Here is a 23,353-nt window from a genome sequence, read left to right as displayed (position 1 = left end):
GGTTTGATTTAACAACAGTAATGCCAGGACATGGGTTATTTCCCCAACTCGGAGCTTCTAGGAGCAGCTACCCACAGTCAGTGATGTAGGGTGACTTCTGTGTGACCCCCATGCTGCTCTTACCGAGAGCCAGAGGGAGGGAGTAGTGCCGGGTACATGGTGTACAGTTCCCTGAAGTCTAATTGCTCTTTGGGGAAAAAAGGTTATGAATTAAAAAAAAACGAACCCAGCACTTCCATACAAAGAACAGTACTTGGAAGCGTTTTTCCCGGATAGAAGGTGCATCAGGGATATAGAATTGCTCTTTCTCCTCCCCGAGTCACTTCTTAACAACCCAGCAATAACGAGAATGGTACTTTTTGCAAAATCTGTCTTCAGGCTTTCAGCGATGACTGAGCTGACGGGGGTTAGGGTGTTCGTGCTTCGAACGGGCCGAAATGAATAAAAGCCAACATTGCTATTTATTCTGTCTTGCGAGGGTCTCACCATTTTTTTTCTCTTAAATGCTTTAAGCATCTGGTTTTGGAGGCAAGTGAATTTTTTCCTGGAATGATAAAGCAGAGATTTTTATTTCCTAAAGGGGTTATGAATTTTTAATTAAAAACCCTGCATCACTGTTCCAAGGTAAAATTTTGAAAGAAAGAAACTGTCCTTCGAGTGAGCTTATAAATACTGCAGGGAGAATCATTATTTCCTCCTCCCCTTGCTCCTGCTTGGACTGTGTCACCAGAACTTTCTTCTCTGCTGTGGCAGGGAGTGTTGCTCAAAGGCTCCTCCTCTCTGACACCCTTGGACACCCATATTGATGTTGGGTAAGGGGTTAACAGCATGAAGCCCTCCTCCCCTGGGCGAAGCGCCCCAGGCAGGCCCTGCTCCCCCAGGGAAACCTACAGCTTCCTAGCTGCTCTGTCTGCAGCGGATCCACGTGCCCAGTTCAGAGCGGAAGGCAGAAGCCCATACCACATCGCCAATCCCACGCTGCCGTAATAAAGCCCACATCCCTGCCACTGACGCCTATTTCTTAGAGCCCAGGATGGGATTAGCGCCCTCCACCGCCAACCGACACCAGAGAGAGAGCAAGTGTTGTCAACCAAGTTCGTTTGCAAGCTTGTCCCTCTCCAGGGCTCCCTTGCGAAGGCAGTCTTCTCTTGGCATTTAATAAGGGGATAAGGCTAAAATGTAGCTGCACATTTAGGTTTCAAAATGCAACTGCATGGAGTAAGGTAGGCCTATTCACTAAGTGCAACTTTGATGTCCCCCAGGGACTTAACTGATCACAGTCACAAGTAAAATGACAGGGAGCGGGAGAATCTGCTAACCCATAGTTTGCGTCTTCCTGGTACCCATCCGCATGCAGGGCGCCCACTTTCCCGGGCTTCAAAAATCCTTGTCACATCGGCAGCAAGATACTCACTCTACCCACTCCCGAAGCGGGACAGTGTGTCTCTCTACCACATCCCTCTTCCTGCCGCTTCGAGGCAGGAGCTAAAGGACTTCTGATCTATTGCAGGTCCTACCAAGAGCGTGTGTAAAGGCTTCAGTAATTATAAAACTTTTTTTTTTACATGTTCTTTCCTTATGCCCTGTTCCTAGAACATAACTTCTATTTTAAGAACAAAAATCTGTAAGTATATTTAGCTGGGACTACTTTTCTTCTTACACATGTAACAGACAACTTTTATGAATACTTTTTAATCATAAGAAGATAGAGTTCAGAGTAAGAAAAAAATGTATTTTGACTGAAGCTCTGGACAAAATAAAACATTAGATAAAATATTTTCTAAGGTCTATTTTCTGAACAATTTTCTGGAAATTCAACAACAACAGATGGGATATTTGAAATGCAAACAACAGATAAGAGTATTAATTCCCAACCAGAGATTTGGCCACATCTTTTTGCTTTAGTAAACTCCAAAAAGATGAGGAATTGCTGGATTAGTTCTGACATCTGAGCAATGGAATAAAATTAAATGCAACAGCGAAATATTCCACCATCTCTTTCTATACTGTATCAAAGAAATATTTTAAGAAATAATATATTTTCATCTTTATTCATGATATAATACAACCTATTTGTCTCAACTTGCTTTAATCATGATTAATCACTCTTTTCCAAAACAACGCTGAAAAGGAATTCCTAGTAGACGGAAGGGCCAACAACCTCAGTCAGAGGGAGCAACAGTGAGAGGACGTAGCTCCCACACTCTTGGCTTCGCTCTCAAGTTTCACAGCTTCACATTTTCTGACGTAGAGAATACATTTGACTCTTTATTGTGAAGAGAAGAGACAAAGCTTTGTCTTAAAGCATGCTACTTTCCAGCAAAATGAGCAGTCACGGGGCTTACTGGGTAATATATCCAGCACACTCCATGCCGAATGTTATCCTTATACTGTCCCTTGAAGATCAGTCTCCCGTCTGTGTCGTACTCCTGGGCCAGACCATTGAGCTCTCCGTCCACATAGGTGCCCTGGAGAACTCCCCCGTCCTCATAGGTGTAAACTCCCTGGCCCTGCAGGGCATCGTCCACGTAATACCCCTCCAGGGTGCTGTGAGAGAAGGGAGAACAAAAGGGATCATCAGGCTGTGACTCAACTCTCCAAAAAGAAAGGATCACTTCTGAGAACCACGGACCTGTACTCGGCACATCCTCCTGAAGTCTGCCGGACTGCTAGGGAAAATACTGCGAAGGATTAGCAACAGAGCGGGAGACTGCATTGCCGGTCTCCTGGTTCCTATCACTCCTTTTTCTCTGCTGGAGGAGATGGACAAGAAAGAAGCCACAGGTGGCGACTGAGAACAGGCCTCACCGGAGTATGTTTCCAAGACCGGATGCTGACCATTGCCTGGCCGTAGACATTCTGGTCCACGTGTAAGCCACTCAGGCCTCACTTCCCTCAAGAGTGGTAGACTCAAGGGTCTTGCAGTTGGCTTGTATATAGTGGTCTCTAATATTACAGATGTGGTTTAGAATGTGTTAATGTCTACATGTTTGTTTTAAATTATTAATGTATTTGTCAGCGACTGCCATTATTGGTATCCAATCAAAAGAATCCCCTTCCATCTCTCTCTCCCTCTCTCTCTCTCTCTCTTTTTTTTTTTTTTTTTTTTATGAGAAGTTGCATTTCCCTTCCATCTCTTTGGAAGATATACAGAAATGTATTTGTGTGTGCATGCATGCATGTGTGTGTGTTCATGATCATGGAAAATGATCATTACAGCCTGGTAATGTTTGAGACCCATAGTCCTAGACTAGAAGAATGCTCAGAAGGGTGCTCAGGATGACTTTGCAAGTGCCTCTCTCTCTCTCTCTCTCTCCTCCTAAAACATTTTCAGAATTTCAATAGTATGTTCTCAGTGCTAGCCTCCCACAGGCCAGTGTGCAACGAAACTAACTTTACCAAGAATCCCTTTATGAACTGAACTTTGGAATAAGGGGGGAGACCAACTCAAATCGTTTTTTGAATTTAAAATGTAAGATGTTTAGCAACAAAGACAGTTGGATTATTTTAACATGTGTCATGAGCATTCACTCATGAATGCAACTAACAACCATTGATAGGGTGCTTTTCTAAGTAGCGAGCATTGTGTGAGGTTCTAGACTCTGGAATCTAGAGAGTCCAACGGACTGTGTACCTGTGATAGGTGGGAGGCAAGGGGCCGTGGGGCCTGAGGCAGCTGCACCTGACGTGCCTGGTAAAGTCTTGTCTTGCTGTAATAGATGACAGAATGATCTGTAATTATTAAATGAAAAGTACAGTCCAAATAACGATAGCCTCTGATTACACTGTAATTACACTATTTGTAGTCTCCCAAGGAGATAAATAGTTCTCTCTCAGGTTTGTTTGTACTATGAATGACAAATGGGTGCATTTTAGCAGAACCCTTGCATAAGCCATCAAAAATTCTAAATCAGCAAAGTTGGAATTAATGAGATTTGACTGTCATTAGACTCCCCACAATTTAAAAAAACCCACACAACCTTGGTGAAGGATAACTAATCAACTGACATAATGATGCAATAAATATTGCAGAAAACTATTTCATCCTTGATCTTCATTTTTAGACTTGCTGGAGTAAATATAGGACGCTCAGTTACGTTTGAATTTTAGATAAACAACAAATACATTTTTAGTAAACGTATGTCCCAAATATTGAATGGGACATGGCGACACTAAAACATGTTGTTTATCTGAGATGCCACTTTCACTGGGTACCCTGGATTTTTATGGCTAAACCTGGCAACCAGATTGACCGGATTCTTAACCATGTTCAAAACTGAATTGTATGGCGGGTAGAATTAGCCCCTGACGAACTAGTCTGCCAATATTTCCCAGGTATATGATCAAATCTACAAGGCCTGGGTCTTATGGATCAGTTAAACAATAACATGGACTTAGACATATTCCTCCCTAACCATATTCATTGTCCCTTGCAATGAAGCCCATCCTTATTAGTGTCAGAAGACCAAGAATAAACTGCTGTTTCCTCCCAGCCCAACTGACATAAGATGCCCACATGCAAATTCTCGAGGCATTGGAGAGCAACACCAAACTGCACGGCTTTCAGCACCTGCCCGAGGAAACAGCTTCACTTCCTTGGCAAATATTTACGGTGGCTTGGACGGCATCTGAAGACAAAAGGGGCACGTTTCCACACCAGGCACTCCAGAGCAATAAAAACGACACGGCTTTGAAACCCTCCCTCGTGCAGGAAATAAAAGAAAAGCCTCTCAGCCGGGTGCTGAAGGCCCTAACCTTTCTTTCCAATTCTTTCCTCCTCCAGAGGAGGTTGGCAAGCCATGGCCTGCTGCCTGTTTTTGTAAATACAGTTCTACTGGAGCACAGCCATGCACATTCCTTCCCGGATCCTCTGTGGCTGCGTTCGTGTTGCAACAGCAGAGCCGAATAGTTGCAACAGAGACTGTTGGTGGCCTGAGAAGCCTAAGATATTGACGGACTCGCCCCACACAGGAAAAGTTTGCTGACACCTGCTCTCGAACCCTTGCTCACTCTAGTTTATGTACTGGCTCCGGTGCATGTCTATGCATCTTAGCTTCCAAACCATGCTTTCCTTGCTTCTTCCCGTAAAACCTATGTGACCAAACTTTTAAAATCCCCGAGGACACAGTCAGAAAAAAATGTGTGGTCACATTCCCTTTTACCTAGACGGACACATTTGCATTCCGGTAAAATATTACTGCATTCATTTTAAAATTCTCTTTAATATCCGAATACACAAACGTGGTTTTAGAACACTTTACAGTGTTGGCCTTTCCTTGATGGTTTTGTGGTCTAAATGGTTTTTCTACCACATGAGGCATTACCTCTGTTCTCTTCCCCCAATGAGCTCCCTTCCTTTCCCAGGCAGCATAGCCATATGAGAACCAAGAGGGAAATTTAAATTGAATCAGAATTCCACTTTAAATTCCCAGCTATAACCAAATTAAACTGTGATTCTTCTTAAAAACATTGTTTTAGGAATTGTTTTATATGCCAGTATATGTGACCTCTTAAAATATTTAAAACTAAGTGAAGAAGAAGAAGGTCAACAACAAACCCACAAACCCTAACCATCTGCCAGGACCCCTTTGACCAGAAGCCCCAGCCTCCTGCAGGGTGTGAGCAGCAGCCGAATGGAGCACCACCATGCTCCCGTCATGTATTGTGCTGAGGGCCTTCAAAGGAAGATCTATGAGTCTGTCGGATCTGATTCTTAAAAAGGCTCAAGATGACAGTGAAATATTCGAGAGACGATTCAGTTTTGCTCTCGAAAAACAAATCATAAGAAAGCTCTGCTAGTCATTGCTACCGACTAATAATAATAGTAATGACAATAATGATAAAAGGTAAGAATGCCTTGAGGGCATTATGCTAAGTGAGACAAGTCAGACAGAGAAAGACAAACACTGTATGTCCTCACATGTGGAACCTAAAAAAGCCCCACTCATAGAAACAGAGGATGGAATGGTGGTTGCCAGGGGCTGCAGGGTGGGGGAATTGGGGAGTGGCTGGTAAGGGGTACCCACTTCCAGCTCTAAGATGAGTGAGTTCTGGGGATCTAATGTACAGCATGGTGATTATAAATCACAATCCTGCGTCAAATACTTGAAACCTGTTAAGAGGGTAGGTCTTAAATGTTATCACCACACACACAAAAATGGTAACTATGTGAAGGGATGGAGGTGCAAACTAACCCTCTTGTAATCATCTATTTACATAAAACCCTAATATGCAAATCATACAAACAGCAGAACGACCTACAGAACCACTGCTTGGTGGGGGGTGGGGCCAATGAGCGGGCGGTGCCAGGCCGCCAGCCAAGGTGGGTGCCAGCGGGGGGCACCCCCCCAACTGCCCCGTCGGTCACCCCACAGATTGGCCCTGATCACTGGCCAGGCCTAGGGACCCTACCCTATATATTGGGAACAGTCTCTTAGATTTAAAAATTAAAACCTGGCGAGGCTACTCTAACACTGAAAAAACAGGATGACATGCAGTGATGACATGCATGGACTCTGGCTTGCACATTTTGTGGTCAGCCCTGATTCTGACACGTATAACTGTGTGACAAAGGCAATTATTTAACTTCTCTCTGCTTTGGTTTTCCCACCCATAAGTAGGGGAAAATGGTACTACTGCCTCAGAAGGATCATGTTATGTACTACTTTTTATAATCAGGGCAAAAAAATTTCGCTGCCCATACAACAGCAAGATGCCTTTCACCTGTATGAAAAGTATGGTCACTGGTGCATGCAGAGTCCCGGATTGCGAGAGGGATGTCCGACGGCCGGTTTAGGCCTGTAAACCAGCAGTCAGAAATCCCCCAAGGAGTCCTGGATTGCGAGAGGGCGTAGGCTGGGCTGAGGGACCACCCCCGCACCCGAATTTTGTGCACTGCGCCTCTAGTTTTTCAATATATGGGTGTAACAAATCATCACACTGTACACCTTAAACTTACATGTGTTGTGTCCATTGTATCTCCACAAAGCTGGGAACATGCAGATACACAGTAACAGAAAAAAGAAATCCATGCTTTCCCGTGAGTGCCTACCAGGTGCCCTCCCATCTACAAGGTCCTGACAGGTTTTCTCTCCAGTTTTCACAACAGCTCTGAGCAGCAGGTGTCACTATCCCCGTTTTATCAACGAGTAAGAGGCCAGCTCGCTAGAACAGGGCTCCTCTGAGCTGCTCCTCAGAGAAACCTCCCATCCAACTGCCAGGCTCCTACCACGTCGTTCCTGCCCCTGCAGGAACGTCACTGACTTCACCCCAGGATCCTTTGAAAAATTATAGCTGATGAGCGACCTCCAGTAAAGTTGAAGCGTGGAAGAGAGGCCGTCAGGATCAGAGGAATGTCCTTGCTCCGGTTAGAGGAGGGTGCTGATGTAATGAGAAGGGGGTGGCTCTGCACCAGAGCTCACCTTGGATTGACTCGCACCTCCAACCCTTCCTAATGGGGACCTTGGGCAAGTTAGCTAACCACTACATGCCTTAGGTTCTCCATATGTGAAATCGGATTATAAAACCGATTTCACAGATTGTTAGGAAGGCAAGTGAGTGAGTGACAGGTATTCAAAGTTATCCATCTTCTCCACTCCCTTTCTCCTCGTGTGTCACAAAAATGTTTGCCTTCATCAGACTGTTTATTAGGACACAGATGAATGTATTTGTTGAGTCTGGTGCCAACAAAAGCTGGATGACTGTCAGGAACGGAGAAGGACTTTTTCTTCCTTGTGTGGGAGGCTGGAGGACATGACTTCAGCAGTCCATTCCCACTCCAGTTTCTCTGCAATGTGACCAAGCACTTTCTCAAAAGCCAACACAAGAAGTCCTGCATGGATCTGTCCCCTGGAACCCGTCAGCCTTTCTCGGTGGCTCAGCGGGTGGGCAGCCTCACTCAGGTTACCTGGCCAATGATAAACTACAAGGAGCCCTCTTAGCCGGACACATTAATGCAGCAAATCAACTTCAGAACAGGATGGGCACAGGACAGTGACGTCAGGAACAAGAAATAATACTTGGAAATCTAATTGGCAGGGAAGGAGAAGCAACAATAACATAACAATAATACGATGAAATGAATTAACTCATCTCCGTCTCGCAATCAGACTAAAAACAACACACGGTTCCCTAATATTACACAAGTCAAAGCCAGTCTGTGTTGGAATACCCCTTCCTTGTTTCCATCCTGGGATTTTGAGAAGTCCTGCTAAATTGCCTTTGCGTCCATAATCTTGGCTAAAATGAGAACAATGATGAGAAAAACCATTGTAATAAGCATCCAGAACTGAGGATTAGTATGAAAATTACAGACGTGTGTAATTGCATAGTAAACAATTTCATAACATCCCACTGCGGTCCAGCAAATCCCTCCAGAGCCCCTGACAAAGCCCAAGCCCCTTCCTCCTCACCACGTGGACAGCTTTATCTAGGACCTGAGCAGATGTTAAGAGGTCCCAGGAACCTAGTCTTAGCAATATTTTCTTCTTTCCTTTAAAAAGAGGGAAAAAGGGGAAATAATAGCTGCTTAAAAAGACAATTTTCAAATGAAGGTCGATTTTCACATTCATTCCTCATTTGTGGGATAAACTATCTGGCAAAGGACGAGGGTGGTCTGACTTCAGGTTTCTGAGTTAATAAACCTGTTGTAATAACAGCTCTTCTGATCTCATTTTGTCACATAATGAAGGAAAGACTAACTGTTGATTAAGATCTCAAAACTAGCCTGGCCCTCATGGCTCAGGGGTTGAACGTCGACCTATGAACCAGGAGGTCATGGCTCGATTCCCAGTCAGGCCACATGCCCCGTTTCAGGCTCCATCCCCAGTGGGGGGGCATGCAGGAGGCAGCCAATCAATGATTCTCTCTCATCATGGATGTTTCTCTCTCTCTCTCCCTCTTCATCTCTGAAATCAATAAAAATATATTTTAAAAACTTCATTCTTTTAAAAAAAATCTCAAAACTAGCAAGTAGTCTGAAGCCGAAACAGTAGTAAAAAGGCAAACAATGTACATTTTGACTATTTAAACTTAATTTAGAGATTTAAAAATAGCTATTTCCTTATTTTATCTTGAATACAAGGTAAAGATGCTCGAATACAAAATAATTAAGATGCTTAAAATTTCTGCCAACAGTGTTGACTTTTGTGACATGGGGCTGAGGGTAAAAAAAAAAAAAAAGAAAAGAAAAGAAAAAAGAGGGGCACATTCACTTTTTATATTTCTGTATTTCTTGAAGTTTTTTATTCTACCAAACATTTGTCACATGTGCAATTAAAAAATTAGAATCTGCTTTTATCTAGGAACTTGGTTAAAAAATTTAACAGGGCCATTTTTCGGGTGATCTGAATATTTAAAATTCTTATTTAGGTTTATCATAACCTGTGTGAAGGGAAAAACTGATTCTGGAATGTTCTTGATAGAAATTCACATTTGTATGAAACCTTCTCATAATCACACACCCAGCTAATGACACAGATTATGGTGATGGTTTCATGGACATTTGTTTAACTCCAAACTCACCAAGTTGTAGACATTAAATACATACAGTTTTCTGCATGTGAATCATACCTCAATAAGTTGGTTTTAAGAAAAAATCACACACCTGAGTTCAGGTTTTATATAACATTAGAAGGTCTCCATCTAAATCTGTCTCTACACTTTGTGATGAAAAAACACCAAAAAACCTTTGACAGGAACATTAGCCAGCACCACAGGTTAGAACAACTTTTAAAAACTCTAATTTGTTTCCTCACCTGTTATTTCAAAACTTTGATTTCATCCTTTGTGAGGGAATTTTCCCAGCCACAGCCTCCTGACTGGCAGGTAAGGTGTAGGGTTCCCACCTTATTTTACCTAACTCATCAGACCCAAAAAGTTAGGAGTGGCAATAGGGAGGAAAATTAATAGACCAATGTAAAGTAAGGTGCTGCTTCATGCAGAAACAACCGACTTCTCCATGACCCAATGCTGCGCTCTGCTTAGCAAGACCCAGGCATAAGGTTCTCACCACCTTTTACAGCGAATCCCTTTAGCAGGTGTCTCACAACAGGATCAGTATTGGGTTTAAGGAAGAAGGTAACGAGAATCTGTCACCACACAGTTTCATCACATGTCACACAAGCAGTGATACTGACCTCCTCCCCCCAAGGCATCAGTCCCCATCTGCCTGAGGAAAGCTAACAAAGGTACGCTCTCAAGGTCCTCACTAACACCATCATTCCTTGAGTCTACTCTCTGAGCGAAGTATCTACCAGGGTTTGAGTGGCAGAAAACTAGTGAGTTGGTGCCTCAAAAAAAAAAAGGTCAATGAATTTATTGCTGTCCCATCCATAGTTGTTGGCCTGGTGCTTCAGCTCTGTCATGTCATAACATACATGTCAATTACTACATTTGTGTGACACACTGGGGTGACTGGGTGAAGCTGCTTGGAGCTGGAAGTGACTAGCTTGACAGAGGAAGGGAGGTGCTCGGGGAGTCTCGGGCCCCACTGAAGGCCCCAAGGTGGAGGGACTAGTACTTTGGAACTAACTAACATGCAGCTCATTGTGGGCACACTGGTTTGGAAGCTCAGTCTAGTCCATCAATACTCTGTGCATCAGGTCTGTGAAACAACGCAGTAACCAACCCTAAATTCCAACCAAACTAACACTAACAACCAACCAAACCTGCTGGATGTTTTCCTGGAGTCAATCAACTCTGCTTATCAAACTACCAGATTTAAAGCATGAGTGAGTGTGTGAGTGTGTGTGTTCTGGGTGACTTCTACTTTCATTCAGCTCCCACGCTCATTCAGCAAGAATTTTTTTAAGTATTAAATTAAGGGAAAGTGCTTCAAAGCCCAGAAGAGGAAACAGACAAGATTCTGCCCTTAAGGAAACTGCTGTCCTGTGGGGGAAACAAGACATTTCTATAACTTACATTTGCGAAATGGATCAAACAATAATTGCAGCAGGAGGTAAAGAGACACTTTCCAGAAGACAGCAGTGAGTACACTGCTATGGAAATAGGAACAGGAGGAACAGGAAACGTGTTCCTCTGGCAGGGGGAGGGGTCCTGGGAGAAGAAAGCACTGATACCAAATCTTAAGAGTCCTCCACGGGACTCAGGTAGCCACCAGGGACTCAAAGCAGAGCAAAAGCAAGCAAGCAAACTATCCACCCATTCAAAATGGTAGTCTGTAAGCAAAGCTCTGCTAAAAAATAAATAAATAAATAAAGGTGGGGTGGGGTCTGGGGAAATGGGAAAGAGAAGGTTGGAATGACTAATTAAAATAACATGTCACAAGAGCTCTAAGATGGGCTTTTATTGCTTTTCTCACCCCTTCTTAATTCAGATAATTGACAGCCCGAGGAACTGTTAATATCTTCAAAAGCCACCTGCTCCACCTATGGAGAAGGGATTCTGGGTCACAAGCCAGTCGCTGTGCTCACCCTCCAATGGCCAGCTGGGACATCTCCCTTCCCAGAGGAACTCCAAGGGTGAGGAGCTTCAGGCTGTCACCAGGGCCAGGCGCTGAGGGAGTGGGGCCACGTCGTCCTGTGAAACCCCATGACGGTGTTGGCGAAACCCATTTCTGCAATACCCAACTCTTCTGTGCCTCTCGTTCCTCTGAATGCTTGGGAAAGCCACGTGGCCACTCTGTTTCTAAAGCTGACATGGTTTAGCCGAAACCGGTTTGGCTCAGTGGATAGAGCGTCGGCCTGCGGACTGAAAGGTCCCAGGTTCGATTCCGGTCAAGGGCATGTACCTTGGTTGCAGGCACATCCCCAGTGGGGGGTGTGCAAGAGGCAGCTGATCGATGTTTCTCTATCATCGATGTTTCTAAACTCTCTATCCCTCTCTCTTCCTCTCTGTAATAAAATCAATAAAATATATTAAAAAAAATAAAATAAAAAATAAAGCTGACATGGTTTAAAAGTCACCGCTGGAAAGCTGAGCCCCGGCAACCCCTTGAAAGAGGAAAGGCCTACAGTCATTGCAGCCCTCAGCAGAGGTGGGCAGCTCCGGCCCCACGGCGCCCTCACGCAGGAGCTGAGAGCACAGTGAACAGACGGCTGCAGCGAAAACGCTTTAATGAGAGGCAGAACACAGGAACCACGGGTGCTGACGTCAGCACCCAGGCACCTCCCATAAAGACCAGCTCTCCCAACACAAGCTTTCACAGCACGGTGAGGCCGGGGCTGTACACCTCTCGTGTCTACCTCTCCCTTTTCCTGAGCGATCCCGGGAGGGGAAGGAACATGCTGAGAAACGGGTGAAGCTGCAGAACCACCGAGGTGGCTGAATCTTCCCTCAGGATAGCAAGAACCCGGACCCTGAGGTCTGAGAGCGCGGGCTAAGGCATGCAGTGTGCGGAACCCTTGGAAAAAAAGCGTGTCAGTCACTGCTGGAGCTGCGCCAACCGGCCCCTGACACAAGTGAGCCCCCGGTGTCGCTTCCCTGAGACGCATTACCCGAATGAGCAGGTGAAACCTATCAAAGAAATGGGTGACCACCTAACCAACCTGTGCAAGCCGGGGGCCCTCGGACCCGGCACTGCAGCGCATCCCTTGGACAAGCACACCCCAGGAGGCAGTGATGACAGCTAAGCCTCACGCTGGCTTCTCCATAACCACGGTGACTTCCCTGGTCCCCAAAGCAGTGCGTGCATGCATGTTGGGCTCACTATTACCTTGTCTCTAAGTTGTTACCCAAACATCCACATAAGTTCTTCCATTTGTATCACCCTTTCAAAGAAAGTGATTTGGTACCCGCCCCCAAACGAAATACAACAAAACCGCGAGTGCTACCTGCCGTCAAAGAAGAAGAATTTCCCGCGTCCATTCTTCTCTCCGTGAACGAAGTTCCCCTCAAATCTGTCTGTGGAGGAGTAGGTGACTGTGCAGAACCCGTGCGGCAATCCATCGTCATCCAGCTGCCCTGGAGGAAGGGAATCACAAGGCCAACCTTACCGTCTGCCTGTGCCCCCACCGATGCGTCGGAGCACAGAAGCGGCCAGCAGGTCCCCTGAGCAGCCAAAGGGTCCCTTCCCCGCTCCAGGGGAGAGAGCAAAGGCTGCTCGCCTCGCCTGCATCAGCCGTATCAACCTGACTGTTCTGTGCCCTTTAGGAACGGCGGGTCTACGATGGAGGGACTTGGACACATTCAGATGTGAACCGAAAATAAGCTTGTCTTTTCGCGGGGACTGAGCGTTCTTACCAGTCACAGCATCCGCAGTGCCTGTTCCGTTTACCAAGTACTTCCCCACCTGGTACTTCTCAAATTAGGAATTAAGGCCCCCAAACTGATGCTTAACCAAAATGTAGTTGAGATAACACCATTTTATAGTCTATTGCCAGGTACCTTGTCCCTGCAATGAGTCTTCTAATGCTAGAACTAGTATGCGATATGGTTTTATATGTTATATAGTATGCAGTGGAGGGCTGCTAGCCAGGGGACTTCGGAAAACCCCACTGTGGTTCATTACATTCAAACAGGGGACGTGGCTATGCCTCTAAAACTGCCCGGATATTTATATACCTCACTGTGCTAACATGGGAACGGAGTCCTTCTAAGCTTGAACTTAAGCTTAACCTTGAACTTACTGCTTCATTTTACAAAATCTTCCAGCTTTGAATGTTTAGTAATGACCTTGTCATATCTCCTCTATAACTGTGTCCAGAGGGCTTCTGTTTAAATGCAGCTAGAAGCAGCCACATGGCCATTTAAGCAGCGATTTTGAACATCCCCAGCAGTTCTGACACTGTGATCTCTAAAATGCTGGTTCTGCCTGGGTCACAGACTGGTATATTCTAACATTTATGTTTGTAGTCAATGTTTAGGATTTTATGATTATCTACATATTTCACAGAACCTGGGAGTCCCCTCACTGGTGTCTCCCCAATCATTCTGGTGAGCTGGTTTTGCAGAGGTGGGTGAAAACGAAGGCAGTAGTTAACCTAGTGGCTTTTTCGTGAGTGAATGACCTGGGTCAGGGATGAAGAGATACAAAAGCATTCAAAACTGTGGGCAGTGCATGGACATCAAACACTCAAATGTGGCTTCCAGATGGCTCACAGGCATAAAAGGAAGCACAAACCATATCACCACAAGGAACACTTTAGTCTCCTAAAATGATTTCTTCTAAAGCGATAAAAGAACATCATCGCTTGGAAGAGATGGTAAGTAAACACTCTTATAAAAAAGCAAAAAGCTCTTTATTTTTATTGTATTCTTATGTAAGCATAAAGTAACAATGGACAAATATACTATTTTATTTCTACATCTGACTCTGCATAGAATGTTACTGAAAATATATTGCGATAAAATGTGGCTACTTAAATAAATCACAGTTGATGTAGTTCCTTTCCACTCAATACAGGTTTTTTGTTTTTTTTTTTCCTACCAAGGGCCAGGAAATTAATGGTCAGGAGGGAAATAAGCCATAATTGCTTTCTTCTTGTTCAAAACCCAACTGTATGTGACATAATTCAATGACACCGGAGCCATGTAAAACAATTTGGAAAATTATCTTCTAAATATCTACTGATGACATTTCTCTCATCAAAATAAATTAAATCTACTTTTAAAATTTTCATTAAAAAACAGGTACAGCTAAACACTTTCTTTTATGAAATAATGTTGGGATCAAATTCAATTTAGCTATTCACATTCCTATGAATCCAGCAGTTTATTTTTGATGTAGGTATGAACACTCATTTTAGCCTTGTAGTGAAGTATTTACTAATTTGTTGGAATACTTTCTCCATAGAAACAGTTCACATATTTTGGACTTTCAAAAGTTAATCTTTGTTATTCTACTTTAGATCAAGAGAAATATTATGATAACTATGAACATTGAGGAGGGAAAAAACCCCAATGTAAATTCATTTCCACCTTCCCTCAGTCACAATAGTCCTGTCCTATCTATATATATATAAAAGCCTAAGCAACCGTCGCAACTGAAACAACCGAACGGGCTGCGTGGGGCGACCAGGCCAGAAGGGGGGTTAGTGAGGGACCAAACAACTGAACAAGCAGGCTGCGTGGGGTGACCGGGCCAGTGGGGGGGGGGGGGGGGGTTAGTGAGGGCCGACCAAACGACTGAGCAGCGGGCTGCGTGGGGCGACCAGGTTGGCAGGAGGGACAGTTGGGGGTGACCAGGCTGGTCGTTGGGGGGGGGGGGGGGTGCCATGAGGGATGACCAGGCCAGCAGAGGGGGGCAGTGAGGGGCAACCAGGCTGGCAGGGGGGGGGGCAGTTGGGGGTGACCAGGCCAGCAGGAGGGCAGTTAGGGGTGATCAGGCAGGCAGGCAGGCAGGCAGGTAAGCAGTTAGGAGCCAGTGGTCCCGGGTGAGAGGGATGTCCGACTGCCCTGTGGGGTCCTGGATTGGAGAGGGTGCAGGTTGGGCTGAGGGCCTCCCCCCACCCCCGTGCATGAATTTCATGCACCGGGCCTCTAGTTTCTGAATAAAACACTGCAGATGCACCGTCAGCAGTGGAATTTAGATAGCAGAGAAGATGGAAAGTGTCATGTAACACACTAAAAGCACTTGAGGGTCAGTACTGATCCCAGTGGGGATGAAAGGAAAAGGATCAGCCTCGCTCCACGAGGGCTACTTGTTTCAATGCCTCTTTCGACAGGTCAGTGAAGAGGGGTCCCGGCACCTTGCTAGTCTCTAGGGAGAGAGGAGCGGCTGGATGATGGTCGTTTCTCCGGTGGCATCAGAAGGAGGTGCTTGGACACCTGACACTTCCCTACCATTCTAAAGGGTTAGGTTGCTTGTTGTGATCAAGTCCTGAAACTCCCTCTGTCAGTCCACTGCAGGACCCCTGGTTGGCCTGTTTGTTGTTTTCTTCCGAAAGGAGGAGATGAGATCAATGAACAGGATCAACGAACAGGAGCTAGATATTAAGGGTTGTCAACATTTAAGACTTCCACCGTGGATGTTTAATAGCCAGAAATTGTTATCCTCGCTGTAGAACTTAATCTACAAAACACCAATAGCAAATAGCAAAGAGACTTTCCAAAGAAAGAAAGGGACTGGGTTGCTGTGCCTCACCTCTCCTTTCCACGTCAGTGCTAGAGGAGCCTCTGGAAAGAGTCTTGTTCGGATGCCATCTGGACAATAGAGCAGGTCATAGTTGTCTTGTTGGCAATAATCAATTTAATGGAGAGGAAACTGATACACAAAGAAGGAAAAAGTCTGTGTTCCTTACTCTGCATTTGGCATTGGGTTATGTGCTTTCCTGTTACCTAAATTGAACCTCACGACAATTTCCCAAGTGCCCATCACGTAGACGAGGAAGCCAATGCTATGTGGCTTGCCCAGGAAGCACATGAACGGCTCTGAACGTGCTCCTGAATGCTGAATGCCCCCTCCCCAAGTCTTTCCATTCCCTTTCTCTCTGGATAAGGGAAACTAGCAGAACCCTCCCTCCCCACGGCCTTGCTTCCCTGCTGAGGGTGGAAGCAGGCACCTCTAAACAGGTAGGTATGCCAGGTCCCAGGTCCCAGGTCCAGCAGGGGAAGGGCATTTGTCGTGAAGATAGTCCTTGTCGGGCCGTCAGGACTTGCAACAGCATTCCTACCCCTTCCAAGTGTTACCTCACTCAAAGAGAAACACTCGTCCTCCTTCCTCTGAGCGAGGCCAATTTCTGAAACGCGCCAAGCCAACCAGCAGCCTTCCAGGCCGGTTCCCACTAAACGGAGGCTGAACAGCAGGCCAGACAACAAGGGAGCGTCACTGGGATGACTGCTCCGTGCTGATAATGCTGTCCCAGCTCCTGTCTGCAGCACGATTTAAAATATTTATAGAAGTTAGAGAAAGGGGGGGAAATGCTAACAGTCTCACAGTCTACTTTCTTACCTTGTTCTAGTGATCACTCTCTACTGAATGGATAGAAAGTGAGATTTTCCCCTGTGAGTTACCTCTGAGCTTTCTCCTTATCCTGATGAGAGCCAGGCCTGTCTGTGTTCTGTGCCGTGATGGTACATCATCTGGGCAAGGCAGACTCCCTCGGCATCAGACACCGGGCTGCTTCCCGCCTCAGGCTCACTCACAGATCTGAGAGTGGTGTGTGTGTGTGAGTGTGTGAGTGTGTGAGTGTGTGTGTGTGTGTGTGTGTGTGTGTGTGTGTTTCCCTAAGAACAAGAGACTCTTTCATGCATTGTTGGTTTTGTAGACTAGAACTGCTGACACACAAAAAAAATAATAATAAAAGGCAAGCTTATTCCAGTCAGTGCAAAGAACATGCCCTCATGATGATGCATTTACCCTGGCTGTTGAAACATAATTTGATTTTTGAGAGTAATTCTTTACCAGAGCTCAACTGTTAGTCATGAGGGTCATAATATTAAAGCATGGCCACAGGGAGAGGGCTGGTACATGGACCCCACATTTTTCCTAAGCCTAGAGCATGAGCATGAGAGACAGGCAGGAGATGTTAGGGGGACAGTTAAAATATTCTTGATATTTTGAGGGGCTTAAGGCAGTGCAACACTGAGACGCTTGTTTTCCTTCTGGCTCCTCAGTTCTGGGGATTCTCTTTCCCCCCTTTTTTGTCTCCTGTATGTTTCCAGGCCTTTCCATCCTTTCCTGCCCTCAGAAGTGCACATCGGGACGATTGCAAAGAGCCCTGTAGGTGACTCCCACGGCTTCCCATGGCTTCCAGCTCAGTCCACGCCCGTGGCCGGTGACACGGCCGCCTTCCCTGTCTTACCCTCTGCTTTTGTCCTGGGCCCTCTGTTACAGCAGGACCGACTGATTTGTCTCTGGAGGTGCCTGCGTAATCCCACCCCTCTAGGTCTTTACTCACAAAGTCCCTGCTCAGCTGGACTCAACCACACAACCACCTCTCTGGGGTCTCTTTCCCCTCCACCTCCTTCCCGGAGCCGGAAGTAATATTTACTTCCTCTCAACCACCGTAATTCACCTGTTTAGATATATTTATTTGAGATTATATCACTTCCCACTGAACCAGTGAGTCTCAATGAGATTTTACAAATCCACGGCAGGAGCTCAGGGGGAGGTCTGGCCTCCGAGGCCCAGGGCCAGCTGCCTTCCCAGAGGAGACAGCAGGGCTGGTACACAGACCCACGGAGATACTCCACCACCCAGTTCCCCTCGGGAATTCACCCCCTGGGAGCTCAGAACTTCAGCGCCACGGCTCTGCCCTGACAGAGAACCAAAATGTGTATGATGTGACAAAAGACATTTCAAGTCCTGAACAGACCAATTTGTTCCCCAGAAGAAATTCCTTCAGAGGAAGAAAAAGGATGTCTGTTGCAGGGTTAAGTTAAATTCTCCTTCCCCAAATACATTTTTCCCCCTGAATGTCACTAAACCCCATCAGAAGCAGCCTAAAGAGTTACCACTGACAAAGAGTGATACTGACATAATATTTAACTGTTGCTTCCAGGCCCGGTTCCCAAGTATTTCATACATTTGATGACTCATCAAAAGTAAAAAATATGAAAAATGTAGCAAGGTAGTCAGGTACAGTGAAGAGGGGTTCTGGGGGTCCAAGCCTGTCTTGCACCCTCCTGGGTGGCCTTGCGTTAATTCTTAACTTCTCTATGCCTCAGTTTCCTCTTCTGTAAAATTCAGATAATATTAGTACCCACCTCGTAAGAATGAATATGTGTGTGTGTGTGTGGGAAACATTCAGCACAGAACCTGCACAGAATAAGAACTAAACAATTATAGCAATAATAATGATGATTATGATGATGATAATAATGATAGCTAAGACAATGAAACTACTGAGAACAGAGGCTTTGTTGATGGAGGGGTAGGTTAGTTGGTACTTGAATACCAAGATATTCAGACTAGCTTTATGCCAGTCCCCCCCTGCATGTGCTAGATGTGAAGTAAAGACTATAACAGATGCCACTAAAAAGGCCAAGCATGGCTGGAAAAAAGCCCACTGGTGCAATGTCCTGCGTGTGCACCGTACACTCTGGACGCTGTGCGAGTTTGGGCCTTAGATGCCTCTAAGGACTCTTAAAGATTCTGTGTTACTCTGTTTAGCGTTAGGCACAACTGAGTGATCAGGTGCCCCAGACTGCCCCAAATGTTCACGTTATCCCAGCCTAAGTATATACATACAAAGGTTTCAGGGATAAACATTTTCATTCATCTGTATTCACCACAGAGTGATCACCCCCCAAAGCCTCATTACTACCTATCACCATACAATTGACCCGCTCCATTCCTTTCCCTGGCCCCCACCTCCTCACCCTCCGGTAACCACTGATCTGTTCTCGGTAGCAGTGAGTTTGTTTTTGTTTTACCAGCATAAGTACCAAACCCCTCTCATTCTCAAGCATTTCCTGATTTTGGAGAATAATGTGTCTGGTCACCCTATTAAACAGAACCTTCCTCGTTTAGATAAAGAACGTTCTCTGTTCCTATGAATTGCACAAGCTCCAAAACAACACTGCTATGTTTCTAAAGTTGCTTGTTCACAAGGAGCCTGGGGACCACGGACTTAGATTTCTAGACAGCTTCAAAGGAGAAAGTTGTTTAACTGGGGAGCGCAGCCCATGATCAAGGGTTTGCATTAAAATTTTATGAGCACAAGTAAAAGTAAACGTTAAAGAATGAAAGTAAGCCCTGACAATAAGAGAAGAGCTTTTTTCCCCCCGTTTATCTTTCATAACAGGAAGGCACAAGAAATCAATAACTTAAGTTGTAAGAAGGCTTCCAATGGATGGGCTCAATGTCTTTGGGCCCCATTGAGGCCCAACACAGGCCTTGCTTATCAGAGAGATAAAGAGATAAAGTTCACAATATTGTGAAATTAAAACATTAAACACCCTTTGAAGCTGGTAAAGAAATATGTCTTTTAAAAAAAGAAATATGTGTTAATAGTTACATTATAATGGATACCTTTTAGAAATTTCAGAAATAGTATCCAAATCTCATCCCAAGACCTCTGGAGCACTGCAAAAGGAGTCAATTATGTCTTATGAAAACAAACAAACAAAAAAATGGAGTTCTCCCAATCTATAACAATAAAAGCATAATATGCTAATTAGAACAGACAGCCAAGGACCTTCCGGACATCCTTCCCGGGGTCCTTCTGGATGACGGTGGGGCTGCCAGGGCCGAACCCCTTGCACGATGTCGTGCACCGGTCCTCTAGTGCAGCAATAACTGTGTATCTTTTTGCATGTACGGTACTGCCACTTTGTTCTTCTTTTCCATTTATGAGAATTTGTTTAAACAAATGAGATAGAAACCCAATTCTACCAAAAACTAAAAACTATGTACTTAGATGCTTACTTTAAAATATTCTGGGTTCTAAAGTTTTACAAATACGTATACTGCCTATGTATGAATGAAAAAAATATGTTTAAAATAAAAAACATATCCTGCAATTATACCACACAGCATTACAACACATCACGACGTCCTGGCTGGGTAGAATCAAATAAATAAATACGCCAAAGAGTATCTTCTAGTATTCACGGTTACAAAATCCTAACATCTCATGATACAAACAACAAGATTGTATAACATCCCCACCTCGCTTTTTAGACCTAGCAAAAAAAAAAAAAAAAAGGAGGTGGAGAAACTCGGCAAAACAAAGTGGCGAGGAGAGTCGGGAGGGGCGCTAGCAGAGAAGGGGCGGAGAAATTCGACACCGAGGCGGTGACATCACCCGCAGCCCACGGCACGGAATTCAGAAAGTTAAGTGTCACCCAGCAATTTGGGTCCGGGCTCGGCGCGCCCGCACAGCGTGGCGGCGGCGGCACCCGCTCGGAAGCAGGACGGGGGAGGGGGCGGTGTGACCGAGTTCGCTCGGGGACAGCGAGGGGAGGGCCACCGCCTCCCGGTCGGCGCGCGTTCCAGCCCCGGGTCGGGAGCGTCGTCCCCCGCCGGGCCATGATTTCATCTCTTCGGAAGAACAGCCGCCCGGGCCGCGGCCGCCACGTGCCCGGGTCGGCCCAGGGCGCTGCGCCGCCGACCCACCCGGACGCGGTCGCGGTCGCGGTCGCCGCGGCGAGCGGAAGGAAAGGGCTGGCGGCTCGAGAGGGGCTCGGGGTTGCCACACGGAGCCGGGGCATGGCTCTGCGGAGACCGCGGGTCTCAGGGGGCTGTCGCCACGCGCACCCGCCACCTCCCATCCCTGAAAGGGCTCAGGCCAGCGTGTGGGGCACAGCTCGCAACTCCGAGGATGGGCTGCGGGCTGCGGGCTGCGGGATGGAGCGGCCGCGCTCTCTCCCGGGAGCCCGGCCCGGCCGAGCGGGCTCCCGGCCTGCGCCCCGCCGCGCAGTGCGCGCTCCCGGCGGCGTGGCGGTGGCTGTCTGCCCCTGCCCGGGCCGTGCGGCCGGCCACCCGCGTAGGGGACAGTGGCGGTCACACGGGTCGCCCGCCACTCCTTCCGCGTTCCGAGCCCTCGGCGCCTCCTCCCCCGACCCCGGGGAAACGCTTGTACCTTCCACCGCCTCCTCCACCATCTCGTCGTCGCTATCCATGGCGGCTGGGGACTCTGCCCAGCTCGGGGCCGCGCGGCTGCCTCCCGTCCCTCTGGGTGCTCGGGCGGCTGGGCGAGCGCTGGGGCTGAACCCTGCGAGTTTGGAGGAGGAGGAGGAGGAGGAAGAGGAGGAGGAGGAGGAGGAGGAGGAGGAAGAGGAGGAGCAGTCGGGGCTGGCTCGCACGGCCTCCCCCTACAGCCCTTTCGATTCCTTGGCCTTCAGCTGCCGCTGCCGCAGCCGTCCCTCCCCCCTTCGCCCACTTGCCCCTCGCCTCCGAGGCTCCGGGGTGCCGCCGTGGCCTTCGCCGCCGCAACTTTCTCCAGTAATAACCCCTCTTTGTTAGCGAGCAGCTGATCCGCTGACATCACCCGGCGCCGGTGCGCTCCCTCCCTCGCTGATTGACAGTTCCCTGTCCCTTCCCAGGAGTGAGGCTCCTCAGCGCGGAAGGCGCCCCGGGTCCGCGCGGTCTCTGCGCCCCGGCCAAGCAGCCCCCCGGCCCATCAGCGTTCCTCCTCCGCTTCTCCGCGGCTCCGTGCGCTCCGGGCGCGCCACGCGGTCCCGGGCGTCGAGGGGGTCTCGCGGGCACTTGGGACCCGCAGGACCCGCCCTCCCGGGCTCCGCACTCGCGACCTCCCGCTGTGCGGGGGACGCTTGGAAGTTCGCCGCGCTGTGCCTGCCAGCAGCCCCCACCCCCGACAGACTCCAAAGAGCGAGGGACGCTCAGGCGGCGTTTCCGACGCTCCGGCGCCTCGACTTCCTCTCGCCCACGTCCCCGCTTCACCCCGTTTGCCACCCGGAGCTGCACGAGTGCAGCACGCACGGGAGCGCAGGTGCTCCGGTGTCGCCGCAGCACACCAGAGCGCGGGCTTCCCGGATCCAGGGGTGACATCCAGCCCCGATTCCTCCTTCCTCCGGACTGCGGCTCCCACCCTCCTTGGGACCGCCGGGCGTCTCCGTGATTCGGAAAGCCAGCGAGTGCAAACGGCTGACGGCTCTGGATCAGGCAGGAAACCGGCCGCACGGAAGGCCCGCTGCTTCCTCCTCGCGGTGTGGTCGTGGAAACGGACCTGACGAGGAAGGACCCCCGTCCGGCGCGCCTCCGCCTTGCGCCTCCCGCCCCGGATGGGAGACGTCTCCAGCTGTCACCCTGTTCTCCAAGTGGCAACCACAGCCTCGGGCTCTTCCAGTGGAGAAAATCACGGGGCACCCGGTCCCCGGCCCAGACATTCACTGTGGCGTGGTCTCTTACAGGTGGCATGAAGGGCGACTGTAAATAGCTGCTCAGATGGATGCAAATGCACACAGTGTACCGTGGAATTGCCCGGTGCTGCTCTGGGCATCTGCCAAGAACAGCTACTGCTCCGCGGAGGGGCGGGAGAGCGCAGGAAAGTTGTTCCATTTTGTTTTCTGAACAGGAGACTTCAAAGCCCTTCCAGCACTCGGGGGGCCACGCCTTGCTTTTGGGCTCTGTGCTTAAATGCCAGGTATTTTTATCGAGTCCTGTGAGTTTCTCCTTAAATTCAGTTTTCCTCTGTGAAAAAGAGGACAATGTTAGGGACATTTGTTCCATATACTGCCAGGAATTTCAACCCCCTTTGACCGTTTTAGAAAGACAGGGAGTTAGGAGACGGGTTCTGGTGCCAGCCGGAATCCCTCCCCGGGAAAAGAGGCTCGGGCTACAGTACTGGGTAAGGTCCCCTCTGGCTTAGCCTAGACCCTAGACCCGTGGTCGGCAAACCGCGGCTGGCAAGCCACATGCGGCTCTTTGGCCCCCTGAGTGTGGCTCTTCCACAAAATACCACGGCCTGGGCGAGTCTGTTTTGAAGAAGTGGCGTTAGAAGAAGTTTAAGTTTAAAAAATTTGGCTCTCAAAAGAAATTTCAATCATT

General features: G+C 47.7%; 1 protein-coding gene across 1 annotated transcript in view; it reads right to left on the bottom strand.

The window, feature by feature from the left end:
• The window catches only part of SETD7 (SET domain containing 7, histone lysine methyltransferase), a 41,954-nt gene extending 19,353 nt beyond the window's left edge, over positions 1–22,601 (bottom strand). Inside the window, exons 1-4 of the mRNA XM_079771743.1 lie at positions 22,286–22,601; positions 21,426–21,557; positions 12,792–12,921; positions 2,346–2,547 (exon numbers count right to left, since the gene is read on the bottom strand). Of these exons, the coding sequence (XP_079627869.1) occupies positions 2,346–2,547; positions 12,792–12,921; positions 21,426–21,465 (372 nt within the window). The 5' untranslated portion in view covers positions 21,466–21,557; positions 22,286–22,601. The remainder of the gene's footprint in view (positions 1–2,345; positions 2,548–12,791; positions 12,922–21,425; positions 21,558–22,285) is intronic.
• Positions 22,602–23,353: the final 752 nt, after the last annotated feature.

Source organism: Cnephaeus nilssonii, assembly GCF_951640355.1.
Source record: "Cnephaeus nilssonii genome assembly, chromosome: 5".
NCBI classification, from domain to species: Eukaryota; Metazoa; Chordata; class Mammalia; order Chiroptera; family Vespertilionidae; genus Cnephaeus; species Cnephaeus nilssonii.
The sequence above is the reverse complement of the archived record's forward strand: the minus strand, read 5'-3'. Positions and strand labels throughout refer to the sequence as shown.